Genomic DNA, 12,805 nt, shown 5'->3' with positions numbered 1-12,805 from the left:
GGTAACTGTTAGGTAGATTTGTAGCTGGTTGACTGACCGAACCCAAAGGGTGATCACTAATGGTTCCTCATCATCCTACAAAAAGTGACCAGTGGGGTGCCGCAGGGTTCTGTCATGTTGTTCAATGTCTTCAAAAACAACTTGGATGAAGCAATTGAGGGGATGACACCAAACTGGGAGGGGTAGCTAATGCTGCAGAAGATAGAATCAGGAATCAATATGACCTTAACAGACTGAAGAACTGGGCACAAGCTAACAAAATGAATTTCAATAGGGACAAATGTAAGGTTCTTCTCTTAGGTAGGAAGAAGCAGATGCACGAATATAGGATGGGGACACCTGGCTTACTAACAGTACATGTGAAAAGGATCTAGGGGTCTTGGTGAACCTCAAGTTTAAGATGAGTCAACAGTATGATGTATAAAAGCTAATGCTATTCTAGGCTGCATCAACAGAAGTCTAGGGTCCAGATCAAGGGAAGTCATAGTACCACTCTATTCTGCCTTAGTCAGACCACACTTGGAATATTGTGTCCAAATCTGGGCAACACAATTTAAGAAGGATGTTGACAAGCTGCAACATTTGCGGTGGAGGGCAACTAGGATGATCAAGGGTCTGAAAACCAAGCCTTATGAGGAACAGTTGAAGGAGCTGCATATGTTTAGCCTGGAAAAGAAGAGACTGAAAAGAGATATGATCGCCATCTTCCAATATCTTAAGGGCTGTCACATGAAAGACAGAACAAGGTTGTTTTCTCTTGCTTGTACCAATGGCTTCAAGTTACAAGAAAGGAGATTCCAACTAAACATCAGAAAGAATTTTCTGACAGTAAGAGCTGTTAGACAGTGGAACGGACTCCCTCGGGAGGCTGTGTACTCTCCTTCCTTGGAGGTTTTTAAGCAGAGGTTGAATGGTCATCTGTCATGGATGCTTCAGCTGAGATTCCTGCATTGCAGAGGGTTGAACTAGATGACCCTTGGGATCCCTTCCAACTCTACGATTTTATGAAACTGCTCAAATTTGGGGCTATTATTGCTACAGTGAGGGGGAAATTCTGGATGGGGCAGAGGGTGTTCTCCCCTCCCCCTTGAAACCTCTCTCTACCCCCACCTCCACATACAAACAAACATGCACCAAGTCTTCTTGTTCCAGGATGCCTTTAGTACTGAGCAGGAGTACTGTTCTCTATTAGAAGCTGGAAATACACTGCAACATTTTATTGCAGGCACATAATTATTGAGTTATCTATCAGCAGAGCACCAAAGCAGGACCACATGGAGAGAAGAGTCCCTCCGAGGGCTTCCTGAGTATGATTCTGTAAACAAACAAATAAGAGCCCAATAAGTACTCAACATGCTCATTGTTCTCCAAGAGCGGGGGTGGGGCGGGCAGTTGGAGGGTACACAATGGTCTGCTTGAGCCCCTGGTAGCTTGCAATATCCTGGAGGGTTGTGTGGAGTTGTGGCTGGGGAATGTGCAGTGTGAGAAATGGACTTCCCTGCCCTAATTCCCACCAGTCCGAAATGTAATGAACTTTTAAGGGCCTGACCTCTTTGAAGCTGAGCCAAGAGCTGTGCAATATATACATACAGTTAACAGTCAACTCCTGGTGGGGTGATGAATGAGGATCAGAGGGGAAATGCTCCAAATTCTCTTTTAGCACCTGGCAATTTTTCTGTCATCTAGGAGGAAAGATGAAAGCAGGGCCAGAGTCGAAACAAAATAGAAAATTCTTTCCAGTAGCACCTTAGAGACCAACTGAGTTTGTTCTTGGTATGAGCTTTCGTGTGCATGCACACGAATGCACACGAAAGCTCATACCAAGAACAAACTCAGTTGGTCTCTAAGGTGCTACTGGAAAGAATTTTCTATTTTGTTTCGACTATGGCAGACCAACACGGCTACCCACCTGTAGCAGGGCCAGAGATCCATGTCACAAGACTCTCCCATAAATATAACCGCCTTCACATTGTATCCATTCTAGTTCCAGACCACATAGGCAACATCCTGCTAGGGGCGGAGCTACCTGCCCTGGCACCTGGAGCGGTGTGGGGGTGGGGCTAGCTGCCTGCATGGCAAGCATCCCTGGCTGCCTGCCACCCGTGCGGCGAGCGTCGGAAGAGGCACCGTTAGCCGCCTGCGGCAGCATTGTCCCTAGAGGTCCACCGCCCGTGCGGTGAGCAGGGGGGGTGCGGCGATGTCACCTGCCCTCACGGCTGACACCTGGTGCGCACCACCCCCCTGCACCTCCCTTCCTCCGCCAGTGCATCCTGCTCAATTAGCGTCACAACTTCACACTCGGAGCTCAGCAGTCTCAGTGCAGGCCTCAAATTTTTTTGTGATTCTCTTTGTGTCATTATTGAGATCAAATAAACACCTTCACCACAAACTTTTTGGCACCACCTAAAATAGCCTTGTTGAGGTAAGCCTACCTAGGCATTGAGAATGTTGAGATAATTTTAATCTGTTTTAATATTTTAGCTTTTGTATGTTTTAAAGGATGGCTGTGAATTTTTCTTGATTTTACTGTTTTATCTTTTGCAAACTGCTTTGAGGATTTTTACACTCAAGTGGTGCATAAATTTTATGAAAAAATAAAATAAAAATTTACATGCAGCTTGCTAAGTCAATGCAGACAGTCGTCTCTCTCTTTGGTACAACACATTCTTGTTTCTAATTACCAGGTGATTATTTGGAGACTGGAATAACCAAACACCTCATAATCTATGCTGACCCTCACAACAGCTCTCTGGGACAAATGTGTCCCTAAGCGAGAAGCAGGTGGGAAGCAGCTCAGTGGAAGCAGTGGAACAGACCTCTGAGGAAACATGGCGAGAACCCTTTGAATTGATGGCATACAAAGAAACACAAATGTGTTCCTGTTTGGAGATTCCGTTCTCCCGTCCTTTGCCTGGGCGGCCCAGAGGTGACTCTTGTGTCTTTAGGAGTGAGGAGAAATTTGGCAGGTGCACTTGCTTCATCATTACTGCTCTGTGAGGTAAGAAACTAGATGTACTAATTCACTTCTTTACTCACAGCTAGTAAAGAGCCACTTAGGAGCTGTCAGTCTTGAACTGAAATAGAAAGGGTCGTGACCACTTAACCTTCTTTAAACAATCACAGAACTTGTATGCACAAATGGACATTTTTATTTTGCGACAGCTAATCCAAAATTGCTTCCTTGATTAAATTGGCACAGCTAGGGTTGGTAGGACGCACCCCAGAAAACAAGCTTAAAACAGGAGCTATAGTTGCCCAGAAGGCACCTTCATTACTTTCACCCGTTCTCCACCCTGAGTTGCGGTGCTAAGCAGGAGTTTGCTGCAACTGCCTGACTGAAAGTGGCATGATGGGAAGGAGCTGCTGCTTCGTGTTTCCTGCCTTGTAGGCACAGCCCTGTATTTTAGTGGTGTTATTGACAAGGTATAGTGAAGCCCTCTTATATGAAACAACGTGAGCTTACATCAACAAAATAAAAGAAAATTGCATAACATGCATAATTTTCATTTAGTAGCTCTCTATAGCAAACATGTAATAGAGTTCACTGTCATCCTGCAGCTAATTTTCTTAGTGCTGTGCCTAGGGCTTACCGATCAGAAGGTCGGCGGTTCAAATCCCCGCGACGGGGTGAGCTCCCGTTGCTTGGTCCCAGCTCCTGCCCACCTAGCAGTTTGAAAGCACACCCCCAAAGTGCAAGTAGATAAATAGGTACCGCTCCAGCAGGAAGGTAAATGGCATTTCCGTGCTCTGCTCTGGTTTGCCAGAAGCGGCATAGTCATGCTGGCCACATGACCCAGAAGCTGTACGCCGGCTCCCTTGGCCAATAAAGCAAGATGAGCGCCGCAACCCCAGAGTCATCCACAACTGGACCTAATGGTCAGGGGTCCCTTTACCTTTACACCAGTGTGGAGAACATTAGTACACATGTGCACTGCGTCATGTTCAAAGGACTCTTATGTCCCTTTTCTTGGAATGTCCACATTGTGTTTCTTGGCCATGCTAGGGTGTGATGAAGAGGCATTTTATAAGGAATACAGATTATATTCCATACCAGAAATGTTTGGTACAACTTCAGGAGGTTGCATTTTTAAAGGGAACTGAGGGGAAACTTCTACAACAGCGCCGTTCTCAGTCAACCTAACATTTTCAGTCATTTTTGCTTATAAGCTAAGTAGGTCATACATAAAAAAAGCAAAAGTATTAAAGGGAAATTTCATTTAGCCAAGTGACCTAGAGCACACTGAAAACACCTAAGGTCTAGGATTTTATTTTTATATGCACTGATGGGGAGCTAAGTAAGGTGCACAGAGTTTTGATGAAGAGAAGATACTAGAGCACTGGTATGAGGTTTTCTATATTTATTATTATTTATTATTTTTAGTCATTTTTGCAATCAAGGGAAGCAAAAATAAAATGACAAAGTCAAAAAAATCAGATGCAAACAGCAATAAAAACCTAAAATATTCATCTGACAATATATTTAAAGGGAACATGTCCTACCCATGCTTTCAGTGACCCTCCGAATTAAGTTTAGACAAATAAGCTTACCCAGCAGTGGTCCCAGATGTGCTTCCTTGGAAAGAGCCTTTCGCAGGCGGGGAGCCACCACTGAAAAGTCCCATTCGCATGCCGCCATCTTTAACACTTCCTTCAGAGAAGGCACATGAAGGAGGACCTCCGATGGTGGATGCAGTGTCCAGGTTGGTTTATGTGGACAAAGGCAGTGCTGGAGGCATTGGAGTCCTGAGACTTTATATATCAAGGCTGTATCAAAGGTTGTAGGTCAAAACCAGCACTGCAGACTAAATGATAGCCAGTGCAATCGAGCCAGGATGGGTGCTAAATGTTCAGACTGTCCTGCCCTGGTCAGCCCAGCTGGCTGCTGAAATCTGCATCAGCTGCAGTTTCCAAATTGTCTCCAAATTGTCTCCAAATGCAGTAATCTAACCTACAGGTGACAAGAGCACAGACAACAGAAGTGGAGCTATACCTGTCCAGATTGGGGCATAGCTGGACTGCTGTCCAAAACTGATGGAAGGCACTCTGCGCCACGGAGGCCACCTGAGCCTCAAGCAACAGCAAGGGATCCAGAAGTACCCACAAGCAACGTAGCTGCTCCTCGAGAGGGAGTTTCATCCCATCCACAGTAGGTGACGCTCCATCCATCCAGTCTAGGGAGCCACCCACAAGCAGTGCCACAGTCTTAATCTGTCTTAATCTTCAGTTCATTTGTTTGATTTTGTTCTATTTCTGGGGAATATGAGTTTGGCAGGACATCTAGCCTTGTTGTAAGCTATTAAAGGTCATTTTAGAAGCACCTGATGAAGTGCATATACATGCTTGGCTAATGGCACTCAGTAAATGCTAGAATGTGCATTGACTCCCATGAGATTCACTCCGTGATGCCACAGCAGCCCCGATTTTACAAGCTGCCAAAGTCAGGCAATATGTTTTGCAGTAACCTGACTTTTAATTTCTCTTCCTTCTGTGGGGGATAATTCCCTCTTCCCATAAATATGTAAGTTAGATTTCATAGAGTGGTCCCAGGGCAGCTGCGAAAGGAATCATCTAGCATAAATTCATGCTGAGATATTCCTGTCACTGCGATAGTGAAGCGAGTTCAGAGCTGGAGTGTGGGAGGCCCACCAGGAAGGACATTTGAATGGCACTTGGAACGACACGGAAGAGTTAGATATAAAATAAGAAAACGCCTCAGAGCGATGGCATCTCCTGTCTTTTTCACCTTTGTACATTTTAAAGTTCTCAATAACGTCAAAAATATTGGTTTTTGATGGTAAAGTCAACTGCACTAAACACTAAGAGTACTTAGGGCATGAACATCCAGAACATTAGCCTAACCCTAAAACAAGGGAGGATTCACAACATTTCCCCATAATTAATAATCCATAACGCATGTTGACCGCAGTCATGGACAGTTGAGGAGTCAGGGATTAAATTGTGCACAAGTGTGTAAATTTGTGTAAAATGTGCACACGTGTGTGAATGTGTTATTTTGTTATACCCCTGCCCCAGTGTCCCATAGAATAGAATCATAGGACTGGAATGGACCTTGGATGTCACCTAGTCCAAACCTCGGCTCTGTGCAGGATGATGCAACTATAGCATTTCTGCCTGGTGGGATTTCCTACCTTGCATTCCCGACTGGGCAACATGTTGCAATCAAGTCTGACTCTTGTTTCTGCCCCTACCTAACATTTGGAAGTTCAGATTGCCGATGTGTTGATTTCTATAGTAGAGAACCAAGGCTTTCTGCAAGTCAGTTTCCAGACTACAGTTGTAACTTGCCCTTAAAAGTCTATGCCATTCCTCTACCAGAAAAAGAGAGAGAGAAACATTTTGATCTAATTCAACTGCTCCTATGACAAATTTTCTGCAGTATGTAGGAAAGAAACAGACTTAGACCCAATAGGAAGTTTTTTTAAAAATCTAACTGGTATGTGGGAGTGGAGTTTTTGGTGACACCCCCTCCCAAATTAAGAAATCAGGTGGCATCTATCCAAAAGTTCTTAAAGAACTCAAATGTGAAATTTCTGGTCCTCTAAGAAATTAGTAGTAGTAGTATAGTGTCCTTCATCCATAGATCTCAGGGTGGTTCACATCATAATAATAAACATATGGAGCTTGCTTTTTTAAAAGGGTCCAAGAAATGAATGACCTGGAGTTAGTGTTGAGCAGTGAAGTGGTCAGGTTTGCAGAGGACACCAAATTATTCAGGTTGGTAAAAGACAAAAGGGGTTGCAACAAGCTGTGGTTCAGTGTAAGCAAGGGTTGCACATTGGGGCAACTATACTAAGTTCCCATATACACCAATGGGGATCTGACCAAGAAAGAGATATTGGGGTCACAGTTTGATGAAAATGTTGAATTAGTGTGCTACTGTTATGAAAAAGGTGAATTTAACAGTTGAGATAGAAAATAAAACTGTCTTTATCACAATGCCTTCATATCATAAATCAAAATGCTTATAAATGTGGCGATGTGTAGATATTGTGCACATTTCTGGTAACCACAACTCAAAAAGGGCATTGTTGGCACCTGTCGTTCTTTTTTTTTGATGGCTCTTAAAAGAGTCTTTGGGGTTGCGTGCTGAGGGCAAGCGGTGGGTCCAGGGAGCCTCTTCTTCTTGGGCTTTGGGGTCTTGGGCTTGGTTTGGCCTTGACTGCCTCTGCCTTGGCAAGGTCTTGGCCACCCTCTGTCTTGAGAGACAATGGAGTGCATCGCCAGTGGTGAAGCAAAACCACTGCATAAGCAGCACCAAAGTGACCTCTCCTGGGGCACAAGCCTGGGCAGTGTGTCTGGAGGTCCTGGGCTGCCCACACAACGAGACCCCCTTCTCAGCCTCACTGATGGGGTCCACAGGAGAGCAGAGCAAGGCGTTTGGCACCAGATTGTCTGCAGGAGTTGCTGGAAGGAGGCGTACAAGGTGCCATCCAGCCCCCTTAGGGACTCCACTCCGGATCTGTGTAGGGTTTACTCCTGAGCCTTTTCTTCTCCTGAAGATATCCCACAAGGCAGCAGAGGATCAGAGATTTCATTCTCCTAGATGGGCTACCTTCCTAGACTGACAACCCCCATTTCACTTTCCTCTATGGCATGTGCAGAAACCGCCTTGACCGTTGGACCTACTCTTGGTCTCATCTGCTCAATCCACCAGAGCCTGTCCTGAATGCAGGGGAAGCCCTAACTCACAGAGAGTTTGAGACCCAACAGCGAGCCTCACTGGCCAGTCAAAGCTGTTCCCAGGGATTGCTGGCAGCTTCTTGGAGCCCCTCCCCTAACACCCTATGCACCCCCCCCCCAAAAAAAAGGATATTATAGAGCTGGGAAGGGCGCAGAAAGGGTGGCCAACATGTTTAAAGGGGTTGGAGCAGCTCATCTGTTGGCTACAGTTACCACATTTGGGGCTCTTTAGTTTAGGGGGGAAAGACAGGTAAGGGGGGGAGGCGGTGATAATGCTGTAGAAAACTATGTGTGGTGAAGGAAAAGTAACACCAGAACCCAGGGCCTTCCGGGGAAGCTGACTGTTGGAAGAGGCACAGACAGCAAAGCATTTCTTTACACTGTGCAAAGTTAAATGATGTAATTTGCTACCACAAGATGTAGCGATGGCCATCAACTTTGAAAGTGTTAAAAGGAAATGACAACCATGTCTATCAGCATATTTGTGTGTGTCTATATATTAAATTTCTACCTCGTTTTTCTTTTTTCATGGAACCCAGATTGGTATATACAGTATGTGGTATCCAGGTACTGACCAGACACAGGAGTTTCAGCAAGGTCACAGTGGCCTCCTGTGCCCGAAGCTAAGCCCTGCCGGATCACACCAAAGGCCTGGCAAATGGGCCTTGCCCAGTCTGCTCTTTGGGCACTTAGAAGGGATCCATAGACAACAAAGAACCGCATGCAGCAGGCTGGTGGGAGAAGGACCAAAGCGTTCTGCTCCTCTTCTGGGACCATCTCCCCCACAAAGGGGTTACCAAAGGAAGGAGAGGCCCTCCTCTACAGTCCAAAACAGCTTTTGTTTTGTTCTTTTCAGGTTAGAAGAAGAAGTAGAAGAAGAGTTTGGATTTGATATCCCGCTTTTCACTACCCGAAGGAGTCTCAAAGCGGCTAACAATCTCCTTTCCCTTCCTCCCCCACAACAAACACTCTGTGAGGTGAGTGGGGCTGAGAGACTTCAGAGAAGTGTGACTAGCCCAAGGTCACCCAGCAGCTGCATGTGGAGGAGTGCAGACACGAACCCGGTTCCCCAGATTACGAGTCTGCCGCTCCTAACCACTACACCAAACTGACTCTCAACTTTTTTGGATTTTCTTACAATTTCCTTATGTATTTACAATTAGTGGTATGAGGGGAATTTTAAAATATGCAGGAGCAATCAAAATTAGAAACATTATATGCTTTTTACACACACATTTCCATGGTAAAAGTATCTGTATATCATGCACACATGTTGTGTGTGGCAGTCTTGCTACACGGACAGACAGAAAAACTAACATACATGTCATTGTTACAAGGTTATAACATTCCTTTTTTAACACATTTTTTTTTTAATCCATCAAATCTGCAATGGTGGTAATAAATCTTGCAACTGGTGTTGAAACCTTGATTGAAGTCTTTTTTTGCACTTGGATGTTTTCTGTTTGGCCTGTTTGGCTTGTAGGTGTCATATACATGGTAGAATTGGCCTCTTCCCCGGCGGTTGGTCAAAAGTGAACTCAACCAAGGAAGGTGCTACCCATTGCTCTACAGCTATCTCACCCTCCATCACCAAAACACAGGCTCTGCTCTGTTTGGTTGGCTTGCCCACGGGACACAAGGGCAGAGAGCGGGCAAGGTTTCATAGGTGAGGAATACAGGGCCAGCCTTGGGTCAACTCACTCTCCCTGAAAGAAGCTGCAGTCCAAAGTGCAACCAAGCAGGAGCTGCATCTCTTGAGTCTCAAGGTTCTTTGCAACTAGAAGGAGCAAGTGAAAAGAACAGCTAACCAGTATCTGGCCATGTTAACTGACCATGGGCCTATGGAAGAGAACCTTTAAACCTAAAGATTTCATTCCCTAATAGCTGTGCACGGAGACATGGAAATAAATTACGGTGTTAATGCAGTTTCATATTCCACAGAGCAACATAGACTTCCACAGGAGCACCAACCATGCCGGCCAGAAATTCCCTGAGAGCCCAAGGGAACCCATTAGATCCCATCGACCTTTAGGGTGGGACCATTTTAATAATCGACCTCTTCTTCCTATGGTGGACAGCAGCAGCTGCAGGCCCAAACCTCCCCAGGATGTGATGTGATGGCAATGGCAAACTCCCGCAGTTCCAGCTGACCCCGTCTCCACCAAGTCAAGAACATCCAGGGTGACCTGCCACATAACGGGGCAGACCCACAGTTCTAGATTGAGGGGCTTCTCAGAATGCAAAAAGTTACAGCACGTCTATTAGGTATTTTTGAACATGGAGAAAGATTCACTAAGGGTATGGAACAAAGTTTAATTCCTTGACTGTTAGTTTTCAAAGCTGTTTTCCTGCCCAACAAAGACAAGTCATGTATCTGAATCAGAAATAAACATAAAATGCTCCTCAGTTATAGAAATCAGGAAAAAAAATCCCAGTCAGGTGGGTGGCATATAAACAAGAATTACAAGTGAAACTCGAAAAATTAGAATATCATGGAAAAGTCCATTTATGTAAGCAATTGTTTTCATTAGCTACTGGAGTTTAATATATGAGATAGACTCATGAAATGCAAAGTGAGATATGTCAAGCCTTTGTTTGTTATGATTGTGATGATTTTGGCATACAGCTGATGAAAACCCCAAAGCTGAAATTGTTAATTTGGGGTTCTCATCAGCTGTATGCCATAATCATCACAATTATAACCAATAAAGGCTTGAGATATCTTGCTTTGCATGTCATGAATCTATCTCATATATTAGTTTCACCTTTTAAGTTGAATTACTGAAAGAAATGAACCTTTCCACGATATTCTAATTTTTTGAGTTTCACCTGTAATGGCATATGAATATGTTGTTGTTGCTGCTGCTGCTGCTGCTGTTATTATGTACTTCATCTGTCATATCTTTCCTACACAAAATAAATAATTTCAGTGAAAGAAAATGCACCACTACAGTGTGTTTTTCTTACTTCACTTAAGGCTTATGGTAGACTTTATGGACATTTTCCTGAAAGAAACATGTAGGGTATAATTCAGCCAAAGTTAATGCTGGCAAAGTTCTTCTGGCAACAATGGGATGGGATGGGACACGCAGCACAGCACTGCGCATGGTTACTTGGAAGCAAGTCCCCCTGCTTTCAATAGGACTTAACTACTAGGAAAGTGTGCTGAGGATTGCAGCCTTAATTGTGCTAAACAAGCCCTCTTAATCTCAATAGTGCTTAGATGTGGCCAGGTTTTGCTGCATTGTGCTCACATTTATAACTTCCAGGTAGATCAGGAGAACCCTCGATTAGGGTTGCAGCCTGAACTAATGTAGGTCACAACCATCAAAATGAATGTTGTTGTTTTCTTCTGAAGAAAAAGAAGTTGCTGTGGGTTCCAAATGTATGTTTGGGCTAAAGGTGGGTGTCAGGGATAATAATAGGATACGGTTTCTGAACTACGTGGCTAAGGCTTAAATTGCACATCCAGTGATGTCAGTGATAAAAAAAAGGTTGCAGGTTATACCTGCAATTCTGTCTGCCATGCAACACAGCAGTCTCAAGAAGAATCCTAGAATGAAATTTCTACCAGTGGAGAAATTGTTGAGCCAAGCATTTGTATCCACGGTCGCATTTTTTAGATACAGGTAGGGCACCTTTGTTTGCCTTGGGATATGAAATATTAGGGTTAGCTGAGCAGAAACTTTCCACCTCCCACCATTTTGCCTTTACTCGAGCATTGCATGGATGGTGCAATCCTATCATAACCAGTGGCAAGGCTGGCCGTGCGGACGTTGGCCATCAGACTCGCCACCCTAGGCATGCAGCTGATGAACACAATTCCTAGAATCACTACTGCAATACTTCTGCCATCAGCACACTACAGTAAAGGTTTCCTAAAATACACCCGAGGGAAGCCTTTTCCGGACCATATCAAAGGTCTGTGTTCCCCTACCAAGTGGAGTTCATGTTGAGTGCAAAAAAATGTGACATTTCCCATATACATTCCTGCGATGGATTAACCTCTGCCTGAAAAGCTTTGCAGAGCTTTACCCCATGCTCAGTTTATTTACAGACGGGACAATTTCCCACTCCACACCATTCCCACCCATCCCCACATCTACCCCCCCCCGGATTCCCCCACAGAAGTATGTCATTGGGTGCCGTCTTTGGAAAACTACCCCAGAGATGACCACGGCGCTTCTCTTTGCTGTTGAGGACAAGGAAGGAAGTGCTGCCTCTTTAATGGGCAAAAGCATGCAGTTGAGAGCATACCTTCAATTTAGTGTTGGGATAGCTCACTTGCACCCTGGCTGTTGTCTTATTGGAGAGGGCAGCCTGCCTCAGATCCTCTAGCACTGAAATTATATCATCCAGCACGCATTTCTTATCCTGATTTCTCAACACACACAGATGGGAAAAAGTATAATTATAGCCTTTGTGGTTCACCTTCATTTCCAGCACGGCTCGGTGGATGCGCAGCAGTCCTTCTGCCTGATGCAGAATATTGCCTCCGGGCTTGGTGAGGGCGATCAGGCGGCCATACCTCCCCGGGGTGTGCAAGTCCGAGTAGAGCTGGCTTTTGGAGCGGTCCAGCGGGAAGAGGCTGTTGGCCAGGCTGCGCTCGATCTTGGCCAGGCTGTGGCTGGGCGCCACCAGGCGCTCCAGGTCCGTCTCGGGCTGGAAGCGGTGCAGGACGCTGAAGCCGAAGATGAGCGTCAGCACTGCGGGCACCGTCAGGAAGAAGACCGGGTGGCGGCTCACGAACAAGCCCAGCTGGTGGCACGACGAGCGGAGCCCTCTGTGGATCGCCTGCCGCAGCATCCTCCTCCGCCCCAGCCAGCGCCAGGCTGCCGGCCGCCGAGCGGGCAAGCGCACCTTCCGCGGGGCTCCGCGCCGGATCCGCCTGCCGCGTGCACGCCCAAAGCGCGCGCGCCCGACCCAATGCCCCCCCGCCCCCCGCCCGCCCGCGCCCGCTCCCGCGCCGTTCAAACACTGCAGCAAGTTGCAGCACCGCGGAGGAGAAGCGCCCGTGGGGGGGGGGGGAGCGAGGGAGGGATGGGGGGAGAGAGAGAGAGGGCAGGGCTTCCCTCGGCTTCCCTCGGCTCCCCGCCTCTCGCCC

The 12,805-nt window shown here is 46.1% G+C and overlaps 1 protein-coding gene across 2 annotated transcripts in view; it reads right to left on the bottom strand.

Moving 5' to 3' along the window:
* PTCHD4 (patched domain containing 4) overlaps window positions 1-12,594 on the bottom strand; it is a 32,182-nt gene extending 19,588 nt beyond the window's left edge. Inside the window, exon 1 of one of the 2 annotated variants that reach the window (XM_033145569.1) lies at window positions 11,959-12,594. In XM_033145569.1, coding sequence (XP_033001460.1) covers window positions 11,959-12,507 — 549 coding nt within the window. In that variant the 5' untranslated portion in view covers window positions 12,508-12,594. The remainder of the gene's footprint in view (window positions 1-11,958) is intronic. The other variant, XM_033145570.1, reaches the window with a different exon arrangement.
* Between the last annotated feature and the right edge of the window lie 211 nt (window positions 12,595-12,805).

This window comes from Lacerta agilis, chromosome 3, assembly GCF_009819535.1.
Source record: "Lacerta agilis isolate rLacAgi1 chromosome 3, rLacAgi1.pri, whole genome shotgun sequence".
NCBI lineage: Eukaryota > Metazoa > Chordata > Lepidosauria > Squamata > Lacertidae > Lacerta > Lacerta agilis.
The sequence above is the reverse complement of the archived record's forward strand: the minus strand, read 5'-3'. Positions and strand labels throughout refer to the sequence as shown.